The sequence below is a fragment of the Brachyhypopomus gauderio genome, chromosome 14 (genome assembly GCF_052324685.1).
Source record: "Brachyhypopomus gauderio isolate BG-103 chromosome 14, BGAUD_0.2, whole genome shotgun sequence".
Taxonomy (NCBI): domain Eukaryota; kingdom Metazoa; phylum Chordata; class Actinopteri; order Gymnotiformes; family Hypopomidae; genus Brachyhypopomus; species Brachyhypopomus gauderio.
Window position 1 is genome coordinate 10,841,770 of NC_135224.1, and position 17,310 is coordinate 10,859,079.

Sequence of the window (17,310 nt, forward strand, 5' to 3'; positions counted from 1 at the left end):
TGAGATTCAGTCCCATTTTCTTAATGAGTTTACATTTCCGTTTATTTTTTCTGTGATATTTTTTTTGTAATTTTTCCCCCATGTAAAAATATAGTTATTTATAACAAGTAACCATATAATGTCAAAAGGGTAAATTAATGCAAAGAGACTGGACAGGGACAAGTTAATATATCACAACACTGAGGTAGGCCTACAAACTAAACCACAGGTCGGTGTGTGAACCCTGTGGATCAGACAGTAACCATGAAATCAAATGATTTTCTCAAATCATAGACTTATGCCATTCAGCCATTACACCGATCTTTAATGGTTCTAGTGCACTGTAGAACTGGCCTTATTAAGCTTGGATTAGGGACCCTGCACATAGTTGAAGCAGCACGACTGAGGGTCAAAGGTCAATAGACAGGGGTTGTTTGATGCTCAGAGATACAGTGCATCTGTTTCCTTGGCCTCACACTGACAACCACTGCCATTTCTCCCCTGAATCCCATTCCCTACTACAATTAGTGTTGATATTGTAGATGCCTTTCAGACATTTTGATTTATGAACAAACATTTAGATCCAAATGACAAAATATATAGGTTAACAAAGCAAAGAGTAAATAAGTTGGCTCTTCCAAAAGACAATTGGAGCACGTGAGTGCGTAGAGAGACGTGGACCACAGGTGGGCGTAGGGAGACGTGGACCACAGGTGAGCGTAGGGAGACGTGGACCACAGGTGGGCGTAGGGAGACGTGGACAGCAGGTGGGCGTAGGGAGACGTGGACAGCAGGTGGGCGTAGGGAGACGTGGACAGCAGGTGGGCGTAGGGAGACGTGGACAGCAGGTGTTCCGACTGCTCGCTTCACTCCAGCGGAACGAAAGCTGCTCTATTTCTCACTCATCTTGCGGATCATGTAGTTCAGGATGCCACCGTGGTGGAAGTAGGCGAGCTCAACGTCGGTGTCGAAACGCATCCTAGCCTGGAACGTCTTCCCCGTGTCCAGCTGAATCAGACAGGAAAGGCAAAGGTGTTGAGATCTCACCAGTGTGGAGTCGCGGAAGCACCCCAGTTATTATATAGGAACAAACAAAAAACAGGACAGTTTACAAACTGAACCAACATGAGAGAAGTGACCCAGGGCCATGGAGTCCACCTGCTTAAAATATTTCTCAGGGTTTATTTGATGACCAAGGGGAGGCCAGCAAGCCAACATACACTCTTCAGTCAGCCTATTAGACCTTACCTTAACGTCAACGAGCATTCTGGGGGTGAGTTGAGGAGGGATGACGATAGTGTAGCGCTCTCGTCCGGTAAGGCCCAGCCCGTCAGCCGTGTCTCCGGGGAGATACTCGAGGGGGATGACGCCCATCCCCACCAGGTTGCTACGGTGGATGCGCTCATAGCTCTCAGCCAGGACAGCTTTGATACCCTGAAGGTGGAGGACAGGACATGTGGGAGAAGGTACGAAAGCTGCTCCGACCGACTCAAGACTGCCACGCAAGGGCTGAAACCATGCAGCAGGGGAGCCGTTGACCTCACCAGCAGGAACGGGCCTTTGGCGGCCCAATCTCTGGAGCTGCCGGATCCGTACTCCTTCCCTGCCAGCACGAGCAGGGCGTGGCCCGCCTGCTGGTACTTCTCAGCAGCATCATACACGTCCATCTGTAAGACAGAGCGCCATTTTTTATTGTAAAGAAATCCAGTTGCATACACCCTAGATCGACATATCAGCGCTAAAACAGCACAGGTACCGTTTCTCCGCTGGGTAGGTAGATGGTGTGAGGGGCCTGCTTGCTGAGGAACTTGTTGAAGAGGCGGATGTTTGCGAACGTGCCCCGGGCCATCACGGCGTCGTTGCCTCGCCGAGACCCGTAGGAGTTGAACTCTCGTGGGGTCAGGCTACAAGGGAACACATGAAGTGTATTCACTGCCTTTAATACCAGTGTTGGCCCTTCTATGGAACAACAGGAGACCCCATCCCCATCGTTATTCCAGACCTCTGCAGTTGTGACTCACCCACGGCTGGTCAGGTAACGAGCGGCAGGGCTGCCGCGGGCGATGTTGCCGGCCGGAGAGATGTGGTCCGTAGTCACCGAATCGCCCAAATTGAGCAGCACGTATGCATCTACTACAGACTTGGGCTCCTGGAGTTCTCTCGTCTAAAGCATACACATTTGTTTGTTGTGTGATAAACTTAAAACAACTCTCTTGTTGAGACAGAACCGAGAGGTTTTAGTGCACATGGTAAATCATACCAGTCCTTCAAAGAACGGAGGGGACTTGATGTAGGTAGATTTGGGGTCCCAGGTGTAGAGCTTGTCAGAGGGAGCGTTGAGAGAGTTCCAACGCTCATTCACTTTCTAGAACGAACACACACACCCCAAGATTTGAATCATAAGCCAACAGCTTTACCACTTAAGAGCAGTGCATCCATTGCTCTACTGCCTTGTGCTAGTTTGCCCACCTCCACCTTCTCGTAGACCTCTTTGAACATAGCAGGAATAACGAACTGTCTCTCCACAGCCTGGATCTCCTCCCGTGTAGGCCAGATGTCACGCAGGAACACCTCCTTCCCCTCCGCATTCACAGCTGCTCCAACACACAAAACCCAAGAAGAATGCTCTTCAAAACCTCTGCACATTCAGAGAAGAAAATGGTCTCCCTGCTTTGTATGGCAACTTCACACTGCTTAAAACTTAAAAAGACTCATGGATGCAAACTAGCCTGTAAACCAAATGCGACAGAATTGTGGTTAGGCGACCTGCTCAGATCTCAACTCACCAATGGGCTCCTTTTCAAAATCGATCCTCACAGTGCCCGCAAGAGCGTAGGCGATGACCAGAGGTGGAGAGGCCAGGTAGTTGGCACGCGTGTTCGGGTGAACACGACCCTCGAAGTTCCTGTTTCCTGACAGGACTCCAGCCACCACCAGATCTCCCTGAGAAGAGTTAAACCTCACACTGTGGCCTTGCGGAAAAGAAACGGTGTGGATCAGATGGAGAAAGAAGCTCCGTGTTTACCTGGGTGATGGCCTCCACGACGGACTCAGGAAGAGGCCCACTGTTTCCTATGCAGGTCATGCAGCCATATCCCACCACCTCGAACCTAACGGAGCACAAATGCAAACGTACACAATCTGGAACCCTTACTTGTAATTCACCAAAATCCAATTAAATTAAACAATTCCCATTTAAATCACTTTAAAAGCCACGATCATGACCAATGACCAATTATGTCATGTTGAGCCTCGTCAATTAGGCCTAATTTTAATTGCATCATTACTGTCTTTTTTATTAGTTATTGCTAAAGAGTTTTTTTTTTTACTGGATGTGTCCGTATATTAACAGTAGAAAAGCTATACTGCAGAGGCTTGGCCTTGCCACATTCACAAATACTATTTTAATGCAGACTTCTGTTCATTCTCAGCATGCCATGAACATATCGTACCCTAGCTCAGACAGGTAAGGCATCACCCCACTCTCCCTCAGGTAGTAGGTGACCACTCCACTTCCTGGAGACAGGCTGGTCTTAATATAGGGCTTCACGCTCAGTCCGCACTTTATGGCCTTCTTAGCCAGGAGACCTGAACAAAAAGCAGATAATGCCATGCACAGTTAACGCTGGCTACAAAAGCTACATAGCATTAGAAAAGGTGTGATTTCATCAGGAATCAGGCCCGTTCACCAAGTCCTTCACACCGACCAAGGCCAAGCACCAAAGGCTGAGCACTAAGGCCCCGTGTGGTGGGGACGTTCGTACCGGCACCCAGCATGACGGAGGGGTTGCTGGTGTTGGTGCAGCTGGTGATGGCTGCGATGACCACGGAGCCGTGAGAGAGGGAGTAGTCCACTCCGCCGTGCTGGAATGGTACGCTGACATCATGCTGCTCGGGAGGCACTTGAAACCCCTTAAAACCTTGCTAAAAAAATGAGAGACAACCATTTTATGTTTATATCTGCATGTTATGTTTTAGGTCAAACACGTTTGCCCTAAGGCGAGAGGAACAGATTGTCCAGCGTGTTCAGTACTGTAAGTGTGGCGCACCTTGGCCCCTAAACAGGTCTGAAAGTCCTGCTTCATTTCCGAAACGGACACTTTGTCCTGTGGTCTCTTAGGACCACTGCAGCAGGGGACGACTGTGCTGAGGTCAAGTTCAACCACCTACATGGAGAGGACACATAACAGGAGGCAACGGTACGACGTTACTGGATAGAACATCAGATGTCCCAAAAGGAATATGAATTCTGCATCTATAAATATTACTTGAAGTAAAAAATGCTGACAACTGACAGCCAAAGATAAACACGAAACTCCTTGACCGTAGGGTCAAGCTGTGGAAAATAGCTAATGTGTGTGCGTGCGTGTGCTGTGTACCTTTGTGAAGTCTGGATCCTGGCTTTCATCATTGTAATCTCTAAACATGCCCACTGCTTTTAGGTACTGAGCAATGTAACCCAGTTTCTCAGCCTCTCGCCCTAATCAAACACACATTGCATGACTAAGCAGAAACGCCTGTCACAACAGAACAAAAACGCTTGTTAAAAGCGACAATCTCAGCAGAAATAATCACCCTTTTGAAACAGTTTAAGCCTAAGTGATGGGCAATGCAATCGCTCCCGTCAAGCTGTTGCCAAATGCATCAACAGGTTTTCACAGGTTAAACAAACACGGGCGTGCAACAACGCCGGCATACCGGTCTGCTGGAGGTAGAGGAGGCTGACGTGGTCCACGGGGAAAAAGGCGGCCGTGGCGCCGTATTCGGGGCACATGTTGGCGATAGTGGCGCGGTCAGCGATGGAGAGCTGTGCCACGCCGGGGCCGAAGAACTCCACGAACTTCCCCACCACGCCGACCTGACGCAAGTGCTGCAGACGCACAACAGGAGAAGCTCACGTTCATTCAAGACAAAACAATCAGTGGACTATTGTGCAAGAGAAGCAAAGCACAAGAGAAGATTCCTCTGAAGGAGCTTAACGCTCCTCTTGCTGATCACTCTTATATCAGAGTCTGGAAAAGATTACGGGACGCAAAACCAGAATGGGTTGAAGGTGCGGATACCTTGGTAACAGTGAGGACAATATCAGTAGAGGTGATGTATTTGTTCGGAGTGCCCTGAAGTTTGTACCCGATGACCTCTGGGAGCACCATGCTGATTGGCTGGCCCAACATAACCGCCTCCGCTTCGATGCCTCCCACACCTGCTCAGAGAGACACCAGTCTGTGGCACTGCAGCAATAACGAGTGAGAACCTGACAGAAAAACGTAAGCACTACTAACCAGAATCTAAGCTGGTTAGTAGGTCCAGCGTATTTAGGGAAATCTCATAAATCTTTGTGAATATAAAGACACAAAAATAACATTTATTCAAGAAAAAAAAAGTTCCTAGGTGCTAGATAGGTTAAATTCAGGGGTGCACAACTTTATTAATAGATTTCAACAAACTGTCACAAATCAAGCTGACCCGGTCTAACCCTCAAACGTGCAGGACCACGACGGTCCCGGTGCGGCCATCATTCAGCACTGTAAAGCCTTACCCCAGCCCAGTACGCCCAGTCCATCGATCATGGTGGTGTGGGAATCGGTGCCCACCAGGCTGTCGGGGTAGTAGTAGCCATCCTGCTGGAACACGACCCTGGCCAGGTACTCCAGGTTGACCTGGTGCACTATACCTGAGCCTGGAGGAATGATGCGCATGTTCTGGAATGCTTTAGAACCCCACTGCAGACAGAGGTGAAGGTTTTACCACCCAGCACTAAAACGTATAGGGGGAATTTTGAACTCCGCTAATGCATTAACATGTAATCACCTTTAAAAATTCGAAGCGTTCCTTGTTTCTTTCAAATTCGAGTTCTTGATTTTTCTGAAGACTATCAGGCCTAGAATATATTAAAAAGATTTAAAAATAGATAATGTACATGTCACAGAGATCTACTTGAATGTACCTTAATGCCTCTGATTATGTAATGTTTTTGTACAAATACACAGTTCAAGCATTTAAAAAAAAAGTATTAGTTACTCTCACTTTACATAATAAAAAGTGCAATTTTTACATAATGAAAGGTTTGCACATGAGAGCCCTCCTTATAATGTTTAAACATCAAACCACATGTTCCAAGGTGCAAAGTGGCCTAGCCAATCAATGGTAGTGTTGGTAAAGCTCACCAACCTGATGACCCTTGTAGTAAAGACCACTGTGGAATAGGGATGCAAATTATCGATTAATTAATTAATCGTTAGTTGACTGATCTTATCGATCGACTTTCGATTAATCGATTAGCGGCGTTTTTCACCTGAATTTCAGTGTTTCAATAGGGCTTTTAAAAATATCAGCTAAATATACTGCTCAAAAAATTAAGGGAACACTAAAATAACACATCCTAGATCTCAATAAAAATCTTTGAAATCAGTTGAAAATCTCTCATTTCTACCTGTTGTCTGTTCCATTTGCACAAGAGCAGTTGAAATTGATTCACAATCAGTGTTGCTTCCTATCTGAACACGAAGTGTGGATGACTTGGAGTTACATTGTGTTGTTTAAGTGTTCCCTTTATTTTTTTGAGCAGTGTAGTTAAAACACTCTTTTCAAAAAGTATATATTATATTATGATAATTATATTGTATTATATTATATATTGCTCAAGTAATTATGCATGAGGAAATTTTTATGGTATAACAAAATACATTCTTTCATTTTAAAAAAGGAATAAATTAAGGACTGGCTCAGTTCAATTTGAAACATTAGACATAAAAAAAAATGTTTAAAAAAAAGAAGAAATTAAATAGAGAGCCAAACAGAATATTATTGAGCCCATGTTTGGACAATGTTTCTAGCTTTGTAGTGAACACATGCTGTAACGCGACCGGAGAGTGCCCAAGTTTCCACAACATCATTGAGCTTGTCAGTTAAACTGTCAGCGGTGTTGACAGTGATGTTCGTCGTAATCAGCACTGCAGATTTTAGCTTCCAGTTCTCGTCAGTGTAGTGGCACGTCACAGTAATGTAACTTTCTGTTGTTAGAGCCGTCCAACAATCTGTTGTAAGGGCTACAGTAGTAGCAGTAGATAGCTTTGTTTTTAGCTCACTCGTATTTTTTTGTAGCGAGCTTCGAAAACGCTCACCTTCCCAGTGTAGCTGTGATTTTAGGTTGACCAGGTGCACTGGTGATATGCAGGACAGCTGCATGCATGGTGTTCAAATGATAATTGAGTGAGCTAGTGGAACTGTTGTACTTCAATACCGCATTACACACAGAACATTTGACTTCTTTGCCTAAATTAACAATGTTGAAATTGTAGCGACTACTACTCCTCGCAGCGAATTCCCTAACAGACAGACACTTGGCCCTTTAAGTGACACTGGGAGAGCGGCGCCTGCGCGCGCCAGGGGAGGGGAAGAAAACAGTGCTATTGTTTGAGTTGCGTGGAAAAGAAAGTTTCCCTCCTTGGGATTTTCTGGATTACGCAGTTTCTGCCTCGTTTCCCGAACACGCTTCAAAATGGTCCCACACCGCACGTCTTTTCGCCCGCTTCATTTTGTTTTCCACTCTGGTCTTTCGCGACACGTGTTCACCTCTCGTTCTTACGCTATGTTCAAGTTAATACAGGAGCGCTCTCTAATGATTAATCGTGATTAATACATTTTGATCGAGTAACGTCTTAATCGACAATTAATCGAAAGTCGATTAATCATTTGCATCCCTACTGTGGAAGTGCAGTGTGGTTATGTGCTTTCACAGGAAACAAATAACAATGCAAACCTCTTTTAAACCAATCATTTAAACCAAGACCAGCTGACCCAAAGGTGTAATATAGGTGAACCCTATATTAGGCCCTAATGAGTAATAAATTAATTATAGTACGTGATAACTAATGAGCAAGCTGCATGTTTATAAACATACTACAAAGCTCATAGTCCAGATTTAGATTACTTATTAATCAGTGACCCCTTCCCACAGCACAGCTGTAGTTTCTTCACTTGGCAGTGGATTAAGCATTAAAATTTGTGTTGTTCTTCCAGTGCCCAGTGTGTTTGCTGTTGGCAAGTCAGACCCTTAGATCACCAAAGCCAGATCTAGACACCTCCAAGTCTGGGGGAGTACCATAGTCCCTTGGGAATTACCCTCAGGAAACATAGTTATGCCAGTTCTTCCCCAAAGGAGATAACGTGCTAAACAACAAATTGATCATTTTAATTTTACAATACCATATGGCGTAACAGCATGGAGCTCATGACATAATGGCATACCAAGTCACCAACGTCATAAAACCACGAAAATCCTGACAAATCTAGCTCACCCTTCAAGCCAGATGAGACTTTGAAAAATGAAGACATCATGCAATAACCATGTCTCATGATTGCTCGTGACTCAAGTTAACGGACTCAAGGGAAATCACCTGACCTCTAATCTCAACTATTAGTTACACTGTCGACGACACCATGCAGGCAGGCCCACAGGCACAAAAGTTCACTTTGGGCATTTTTTTTATATGTGCTTAGTTTGCCAGAAAGCCACCTAAATTCAGAAGCCTGCGAGTCCAATATTACTTATAAGGTTATGAATCCAGTACTTCCACTACGTACTTTCTGCTGAAGTCCACCTGAATGGAATGGTCGATGACTAGGTCAGCAGGGCACACGGGGTTGATCTTCTCTGGATCTCCACCCAGTTTCTTCACAGCATCGCGCATTGCAGCGAAATCCACTACTGCAGGTACCCCACTGTCCACAACAGAGAAACAATCAAAAGACAGTCAGTTTGGACACAGAATAGATTCACACATCTTAAAGCTGGAGCTGCATTATAATTCTCCAGCATTTTCTGACTGAACTTTGTCTCCCAGACAGGCTCTGCATTCTAGGAACTATTTCACAAACCCCAAGAGCACTAACAGCTAAAGCTAATTAAGAAAGAGGGAGCGGTAATTAAACCTACGTGAAGTCCTGCAGGATGACGCGGGCGGGTCGGAACGGCACCTCCACCGTCTGGGTCTGTGTCTCCTTCCAGTTGAGGATTCTCTCCACATCTTCCTTCTTCACCAAGAACTCATCGCAGTTCCTCACAGCAGACTCCAGCAACACACGTATGGAGAAAGGAAGGCTTTCTGTAAATAACATCAACAATAAAAATAGTTATTTGTCTTATCAATTGTATAAAAAGAAATGTTAGTCCTACTTGTAGCCCTACAGGCATGATAGCAAACAAGATGTCTGTTGCTTGAAATACAGTTAAGCTAATAATATTTTAACCCGAGTCACCGATTCTCCCATCAGTGTCTCTCACGAGGCATTTATATTAGCTTGACAGACTGGAAACAACAGAAAAGTCAGGGTGGTGCGCATACACCAGACACAGACAAACTGCTTCACACAAGAATATATTACATGGCTTGGCGCCATCAAGAAAATTACTGAAACACATCCTACACCTCAAAGTAAGTAAATAAAAAAAGAAAGAAAATTATTCCTATCTAGAGTGTTAGGAGTTGAGCGAATCAACTTTTAAATCTGCAGTGGTTCTTACCATATCTTGGGTCTCCAAGTTTTGTGAGATTGAAGAATTTCTGTGCAGGCACCTGAGTGTCCAGAGGCTCTACGATGTGTGCGTATGGGTTATTCATAACTGAATGCACTCGCCTTACACCTCTTCAGTGGATCTAAGAAATGAAAGGTTAGATATAAATCAGAAAATTGCCTTATATAAACTGTATAACTAAATTCAATTCCCCACACACAGCGTCTACTTTGAATGTGCCGTCACGAGCCGAAATATCCAGCTCTCTCTCCAAGCCTGGTCGTAGATTTCTCTCTATGAATGAGCATTTTTGCTTCTTCTTTGGCCCCTATGTATCACCAAAGGCTTGAGCCCCTGCCAAAATCCAGAGGTTGGTACGTGACAGCCAGGCTTGCACCATCTGCGATAGGACAGGCCACCATCATTGTGTAAGAGAGGGTGAGCGGCATGCAATCTAAACATTCAGACTAGTTTACGTAAAGGCCAGACTATGCAGTGAGAAATCTAAAGCCTACATCAAATCCTTCATGTCTGGCAGATTCAAAGGAGATACAAAGGAGATCCACAGTGAAGATGGCATAAACTATGGACAAATGTGCCACTCAGCATGTTAATACATGGGGACCGTGTGGACTGTGGTGTTTGGAGTTCACACAGGAATGGTCAAATTGTTATTAGATGTCCCATACAAGCTGGACACAGATAAGGGACATCTGTTGTGAAGGTGCGCCTGTAAGATTACACTGTGAGAGTGGAGGGAGGAGTTGAATGACACGCAAGGTGATGGGGTCACCAGATTATGGAGCCTGCTATACATACAATCTAAAGGTTAAAGGTCACATGATGGTACCTTAAATGTCACAAGTTAAAATTTGGCCAAACTATTTCCAGGAATACATTAATTACATGATTTCAGAAAACACTGAAGTGAGAGTGCCTTGCTCAAGAGCACTTCAGTCATGGCCTAGCTGTGACTGACCCAGTCACTCTATGGCAAGATTTTGGCAACACAGCAAGTGACTTTAATGTGCTTAAATGTCTGAAAATACTTAAGGGACAGAAATAACAATTACTTATAGTGAACTTCAAACACGTCCATCACATTGTGAACTTTTGTCGTTATTAATGGGGTTAAGCTATATAGCCTTGTTAAAATGGATGAACTTAAACCATAAAACTGGGTGAAAAGCTCAGTTATTTATCCAATTTATTTGCTTATTTGTACATGCAGAAAATTACAAAAACACAAGATTGGCCTTCCCACCACCTCTATGTCAGTGGAAGTTAAGCTGTAGGGCTTGGATTTTCTTGGATTCCCTCAAAAGATGTACTCTTTACTAAAGCTAAATGATTTGCAAGTGAAAGGTTGACCAAAAGCTTTTGAAGTGCCCTGTGTCCACCCATACACCTGCTCACGTTCAGTTAACTGGTTCAGTGAAGTTTAGTGAAGTTTCAGAAGATACAATGACACCGACAAAACTATGACAATTTTTTTAAACAAATAAATAATTTATGTTAAACCATGTACATAGCTACGTTAGCTAATAATTATGGCTCACAAACTGAAAACTGCCCAGCTAGGTTAGCTAACTTCAGACTCCATTCAGTTTAACCAGTTAGCAGTGTGTGTTAGCTAACTACCCTTTCAGACTGCTTCAGTAGCCACGACGTAGACCGAACCTGGGTCAGAACCACAGTCCGTGGTCGTAGCCCAGATAAAATAACCGTGTTGCCAACAGATAACCTAAACCCTGCTAACTAAAGACTCTTAGCTAACGAGCTAACTGTCTAGTTAACTGTCAATCGCGAACTGTCAACGTCTCGACCGACGTATCATAGCTGGTCATCAACGAAATGCAGCTACTGTCAGATCAGTTGTACAAACGCAGAATCATCTACGCCACACGGCTTCATTTCACATGACTTACCAACCTCACACGAATGTCTGGACTTGGATTAAACTCAGCTAGAGTTTAGATAGCTGCCACCTTGGTTTAATAACCAGAAGGTACCTAGCGAAGAGCACAATACCGTAATATACACAATACAAGGGAAGCCTAAATCTTCTGGGGTTTTTTAATCGTTTATTTATCATTATTATTTTGTCCGTACAGTTTGTTTTCTGAAAGAGATACTAAAAAATAGCTACTCCTGGTTCTTTTTTGTAATTTCACGTCGGAGTTCATTCTCCGTTTGCTTGTTAAATACTTCTTTTTACATTTTATGCTAGCTTTACCTAATTTACGGTAATGATTCAGCTCTTTAAAACAACTCTACCAACGTATGCAAGACATAATTTTAACTGTAAGTTATCGATCGAAAGTGTCGATCCTTTCCCTTTTTATTTTTCGATTATATTTTCCATACAGTGAAAATCAACAAATAAGACAGAATAATCACAGACATATAATGCCATTGAGTCGATGCGTCGGTTATCTCTGTAGTAACAGCGTCGCCTTGTGGCGCATTATGTTAACCCTCTATTGCAGGTATCACCAAATGGCGGACCGCGGTCCGGATCCGGACCCGAACGCCGTCCTGTCCGGACCCAATCACATTCCTGATTAACTGGATACGGACCCAAATGCCAAAAAAATTTTAACGGGAGACTATATTTTAAAACGGAGAATTTATTTTCAGACCAGTGTTACGTTCACCACCCATTTGAGTGTTACGTTCAACCCCCCCCCCCCCCCCCCCGCTCAACAACTTTCGTTCGCCACCCCCCCCCCCCCCCCCCCCCCCCCCCCCCCGCTCAACAACTTTCGTTCGCCACCGCGAACCCGGACCTAAGGTCTGAGCTATCTGCCAAAAATGGACCGCGGAAAGATTTAATTGATTACCCCTGCTCTATTGCATGGTGTTGCCATATGGCAACAATTACTTTATCTTGGTTTTAATAAAAATCTAAATATAAAATCCATGTTACTATTTAATTGGGAGGGTGGGGGATACTTCTACTTTGACAAGAACAGTAACTTTTGACATCACATGACCAGCAAGTCCATGTTTGTACCTCCTTTTCCCATTGACACACGACACTGAAATTCATGACCTGAAGGCTCTCAAAATCCACTAATTATTCAAGATTTAGACAAAGTTTCTTGAAGGAAAAAATGTAAATACTATTTGGGGTATTTTTCATCAATAACATAATTTTAGATGCTCTATGTTTTGTATAAAATGGTCAAATTATATGCAAATATGCAATGTATTTGTGCACCTTCCGCCTATTGGACTGTAATTGACTTATGTAGTAGTAGGCTATTCTGAGACCCAGAACAACTTACAACTTTTTATTACATTTAAAATGGGAAAAACTGTTTTATTTACATTTTGTTATTCTAACCTTAAGCCTAACCGTAACCCTAACATGTTTTAACTGCAACATTAGCTTGGTTATAAATTTCACCACTGGAAATCATAGATTGTAGACCTGCATTTTGGTTGTATAGCCAGTTTACATATGATGCTTCCATCCTCAGAAATGATGAAAGCCAGCCACTTTTATGTTGGAGGGAAGGTGAACACAGAGTTGCTCTTCCACAAGAGAGTGAAGATGTTGATGTGAACCTGAATGAGTAGTAACAGGTCAGAGTCAGGTACAGACACAGGGGCAAAGCCAGAAGAAACAGGTTGAGGTATTTTATAATAAAAAGTAATAAATGTTTCATATATTGTGACATTCTATCACAATCTTTTATATCATGATTCTTTATTCTACATTTCACTAGGTGGGCAAGAAAGATGTGGCATACGTCTTACTACAGGCACATTACCTTAGATCCCAAATAAAAAGTGGAATTGTTTTAATTTAACTATTTAAATTGTTTAATTTAAATATTGGGTTAAATATATCACTACATATAATCTGAATTTCCTTGGTCCAATTTTCAATAAAAATTTTATTTTTGGGAAAAATATGGGTTTTATGGTACTTTCCATAACTGCGCATTGTTGCCATATGGCAACAATACTACCCCCTCTTAAAATAACAATGTATTTCTTTTTACATTTCCATTTTTAAAAAATCATTTTTACATAGTCAAAACACATTAAAACATTTTTATAATGATTGTCATGGTTAAATAATAATTCAGTGAGTGAGTGAGATAATTACAAGCCAGATCTGAGGTGTTTCACATCGAAAAATAAAAGAATAACCTCAAATGGGTTATCTCAAAAGAGGTTGGCTTGCTCTTGGTTTCAGTGAGCACATGTCTCACGACGGTGTAATGAAGTGATTAGCATTTGTCTTCCCGTGACGGAGCTCCTTCCTCTTCCTGCTGCCCTCCGTAGTCCTCCGCATCCTGTACGTCTTCCGGGCCTCTGCACGCTCTGCCTCGTGCACCTCCGTGTCATCCAGGACCTCTAAGCTGGGGATCTGACTGATAACGTAGAGCCTGCGGATGGGGAGTGTAGCCAGGTTGGGCTGATCTCAGTATGATCCTGTGGTTCATAAACACACTGACCTAGCCAAAAACAAACAACCAAAAACCTAGTTCTACATAAAACTGGGCAGTACATTTGTGTCTACTATCAGTTTTGATAAAGATAAATGTTCTGAGATCTTGAAACATTCTATAGCTTAAAAGTTAAAATGTCAGTGTAGCTTCCACCACCGTATCGGACAACAAGTGGATGGGATTTGGCACAATTGTTTCCTTCGGGCCGATACTTTTTGTGAGTTTTGAGAATTGTCATGAATTTTTCAATTTGACTTGTTTTTTCCGCTTAATACGCGCAGTTATTTTATGTTAGAGTTTATCTAACTGCATTTTTAAATACATATAAACGTTATTGAAAACGCAAAACAGACACGGAAGGTTATTATTTGACCACAATATGGCGCTGGTGTACACCTGCATTTATTCATCTAAAAATAATACTGTATTTACAAAACACAAACAATGCAATTTGTTTTGGAACATACATGAAACTACCGTAATACTCAATTACGTAAAGATAACCACAATTTAAATCTAAATAAACATATACTACGAGGCAATTTTCACTTAGATCACTGAAAGGTTTTAGGTGTGAGATTATGGATACCTTTTGTTGTTTCAGTTATGTTGTTTACCTGTAATCTATATACTGGCTTAGACTCCCTCCATTAAAGTAACTGGGGGCTGCATCATTGTTCATCATACTGAGAAGCCTGTAACAGACCAAAGCAACACACAGCATATTAAGTCTACTGAAAAAAATATAAGCTACATCAACAACATTTTTACCTGACTCATCAGCTAACGCTATTACAGAAAGAGAACTAGGCAAATGTAGCATACTTGATATTGGGAAACTTGCAGTGTATCTCATCTACAATTATGGGAAGGTTGTTGATTTTGTTCTTGTTGATCCACAGGGTGGTGAGGCTGGGCATATAAGGGAACTTGACATGAGCACTGTAATTGTTACAGTCCAGGACGAGGGTGCTCAACCTCTCCAGTTCCCCCAGAAGAGCCGGACTCCGTTAATGTCTGAGTTAAGGACTACTGTCTACTGACAAACGCACAACGTAAGGCCAACAGAGAGTGTGGTTTAATGGCATTGTAAAGCATGCTGAGTGATTTCATGCACCTTAAATGTTTGTGGCTGTGTGTTAATGTTCTACATGCTGTTACGCTTGGAGGTTGGAAAGGTCTTTGGACTCGATGTGAGTATACGGTGACGTCCGCACAACATGCTAAAGGATACTCATCCAGAAGGTTGTAGCTCAGGTCTAGAACCTCCAGGGTGTCACGCTGCTCAAAAATGACATGGTAAGGAATCTCCAGGAGGCTTTGGTATGCGAAGGAGAGCCTAGTGACACCCAGCTCTGCAGAGCTGCTTCCCAGGGCCAGAGCCCCTGCCTCCAGCCCACCGCTTTCGCAGTCCTTCATACACTCATCTGTCCGCCACCACCGCATCAGGACACATAACGATCGCGATCTAACCGCACTATACACAACAAGAAATAAGTATGAACAGCCTCCTTACGCAAACGAAAAGATAAGTCATTTGGTCACTACAGAAATGGTATATTTTAAAGTGTTGATTTTACTGCTGAGGACAGGGTAGTAACTAACCAGCGACACTCTTTGCCTGAAAGGATTCTACGTAGGTTTTGTTGTATGTTTAAACAGTCACATCAAAATAGGTCAGGAAAATCCAGTAATATACAAAATGTGGTTACGTAGCCTACTGATTCTGAGCTTAGACACGTACTTGTGGGTAAACAGTTATTTGAGGTCACTGGTGTATGGTAAACAAATGTCTTCTCATTTCCAAGCAGACAATATGGAAAGAACTAAATCAGGAAGCTATAAACAAAAGTACAATGACTGAGAAATATAAAGAAGAATTTAGGCCTATAAGTACTTTATCTGGGTCCTGTAATGGGCCCTCTGGTTTCTCTAATTCAAGCTAATTAAAATTATAAAACTCTATGTTTAACAGTTCCATGAATTAAAAAAAAGAAAAGAAAGAAAAAAGGAGGCCAGCATATTCCAGATTTTTAGGGGGTTTCTAAATCAACCAAAATGATGTGGTCAGTCAAGAAAGCCTGTTAGAAGTCACCAAAAGTGTGTATTCAGTACACAAAACCAAAAAGCGTTGTAAAAAATCTAATACTGAGGGGGAAATGAGATATGCTCTCTTATCAAACTACACTCAACCGCGTCAATGCAGTAAATCAACTCACAACATATACTATATAAAAATATATACTCACCAGTTTTGACTGTGTGCTGTAGGAGGGTGTGTGCTGAAACAGACTGTGGCTTCATAAAGAGATTCTTTCTTACTTGGAATCAGGATCACAAGATGAGGATTATCACGTTCTGTATTAACCCCTTCATTAACCCCTTCTTTTCTGAGGCAAACTGAAAAGGGGTACCTAATGTGTTCAAAAAAAGGTCTCGAGATTAAATTTTAATTGTTGTTCTTATTGTGTGTTTGTGTTCCTCTTTCAGGTAGGACATGACAGCATTACACACATCAAGGAATTTCCTGTCACATGCATTACATATTTTGCATCGACATTTTCTGTTATAGGTCTTGTAAACAAAAATAAAATCCATGTGTCTGCATGTAACTGTTCGATGATACTTTAAGTGTGTTACTCATAATGTTGTCTGACAGCTCCATAAGCTATTCATAAACCACATGAATAAACCTAAATAAGCAGTTTGATACGATTCATTAAAACTGGTCATTTGTTTAATTATTGATATGTTTATTTTGTCAAGTTGAGGATACACCAGTGTTGAGTGACAATTTCTGTTTACATAAAGTTATTGTATGGAACTGTTCTGATTATAATGTTCTGATTATAATGACAGCCCATCATGACAAATGACTCAGGTCACATTTGTGTAAATATTTCAGGTATATCGGAGTTTCTGGTATATCATTTCTGGTACATCATGGCCTCTATGTTACACAGTTTGCCTTAAGTCTAGCTGACAAACTGCAGTTTAATTGATGAGTTTGATTTTGTCAAGGCACAATTAAATTAACTTATCTTAAGAACCAGAGTAAAACACTCAAAATCATCTATGATAAAAAAAAAAACTGAATAATACAATTTTAAAAATCCATCTACTAAACCATTATGATACAGGTTATTTTTGTTGTCCGATGTTTGAGGTGGTTTTCAGATAGTAAAATAAGGAATTGAATGGCTTTGCAATGAATAATGTAATCAGTGATACTAAACATTTGGATAAATGTATATATTCCTGCCTAGAACGTTTCCTGCTCGTAGATTGTTTTCGTTTGCGATGTGTGGAAAAGGAAGTGGTCTTTCCCAGATTGTTTTGGTACGCATT

The 17,310-nt window shown here is 42.3% G+C and overlaps 2 protein-coding genes and 1 long non-coding RNA gene across 6 annotated transcripts; 1 reads left to right on the forward strand and 2 right to left on the reverse strand.

Annotated features, from left to right (window-relative positions):
• aco1 (aconitase 1, soluble) lies at nt 1-11,551 on the reverse strand. 4 transcript variants are annotated; one of them, XM_076972152.1, is made up of 22 exons: nt 11,425-11,503; nt 9,726-9,896; nt 9,506-9,638; nt 8,918-9,086; nt 8,566-8,703; nt 5,791-5,860; nt 5,519-5,702; nt 5,043-5,182; nt 4,678-4,849; nt 4,359-4,459; nt 4,029-4,145; nt 3,744-3,903; nt 3,432-3,567; nt 3,005-3,089; nt 2,766-2,922; nt 2,449-2,573; nt 2,240-2,344; nt 2,001-2,143; nt 1,736-1,883; nt 1,524-1,646; nt 1,228-1,413; nt 1-987 (listed from the first exon to the last, which is right to left on the reverse strand). In XM_076972152.1, the coding sequence occupies exons 3-22, from the start codon at nt 9,600-9,602 to the stop codon at nt 871-873; spliced, it is 2,673 nt and encodes an 890-aa protein (XP_076828267.1). In that variant the 5' UTR covers nt 9,603-9,638; nt 9,726-9,896; nt 11,425-11,503; the 3' UTR covers nt 1-870. The 4 variants fall into 4 exon arrangements, with proteins under 4 accessions (XP_076828267.1, XP_076828268.1, XP_076828265.1 ...); XM_076972153.1 differs by having other exon boundaries at nt 11,429-11,475; XM_076972150.1 differs by lacking the exon at nt 9,726-9,896 and having other exon boundaries at nt 11,425-11,551.
• Nucleotides 11,552-13,126: 1,575 nt separating this feature from the next.
• On the reverse strand, nt 13,127-16,468 carry LOC143474819 (leucine-rich melanocyte differentiation-associated protein). The gene is made up of 5 exons (XM_076972432.1): nt 16,212-16,468; nt 15,197-15,439; nt 14,788-14,967; nt 14,580-14,657; nt 13,127-13,899 (listed from the first exon to the last, which is right to left on the reverse strand). Exons 2-5 carry the CDS (start codon nt 15,406-15,408, stop codon nt 13,719-13,721), a joined length of 651 nt encoding a protein of 216 aa, XP_076828547.1. The 5' UTR covers nt 15,409-15,439; nt 16,212-16,468; the 3' UTR covers nt 13,127-13,718.
• On the forward strand, nt 13,704-16,649 carry LOC143474821 (uncharacterized). The gene is made up of 3 exons (XR_013120863.1): nt 13,704-14,179; nt 14,865-15,017; nt 16,453-16,649. It is a non-coding gene; the product is annotated as an uncharacterized LOC143474821 (long non-coding RNA).
• The last annotated feature ends 661 nt before the right edge of the window (nt 16,650-17,310 follow it).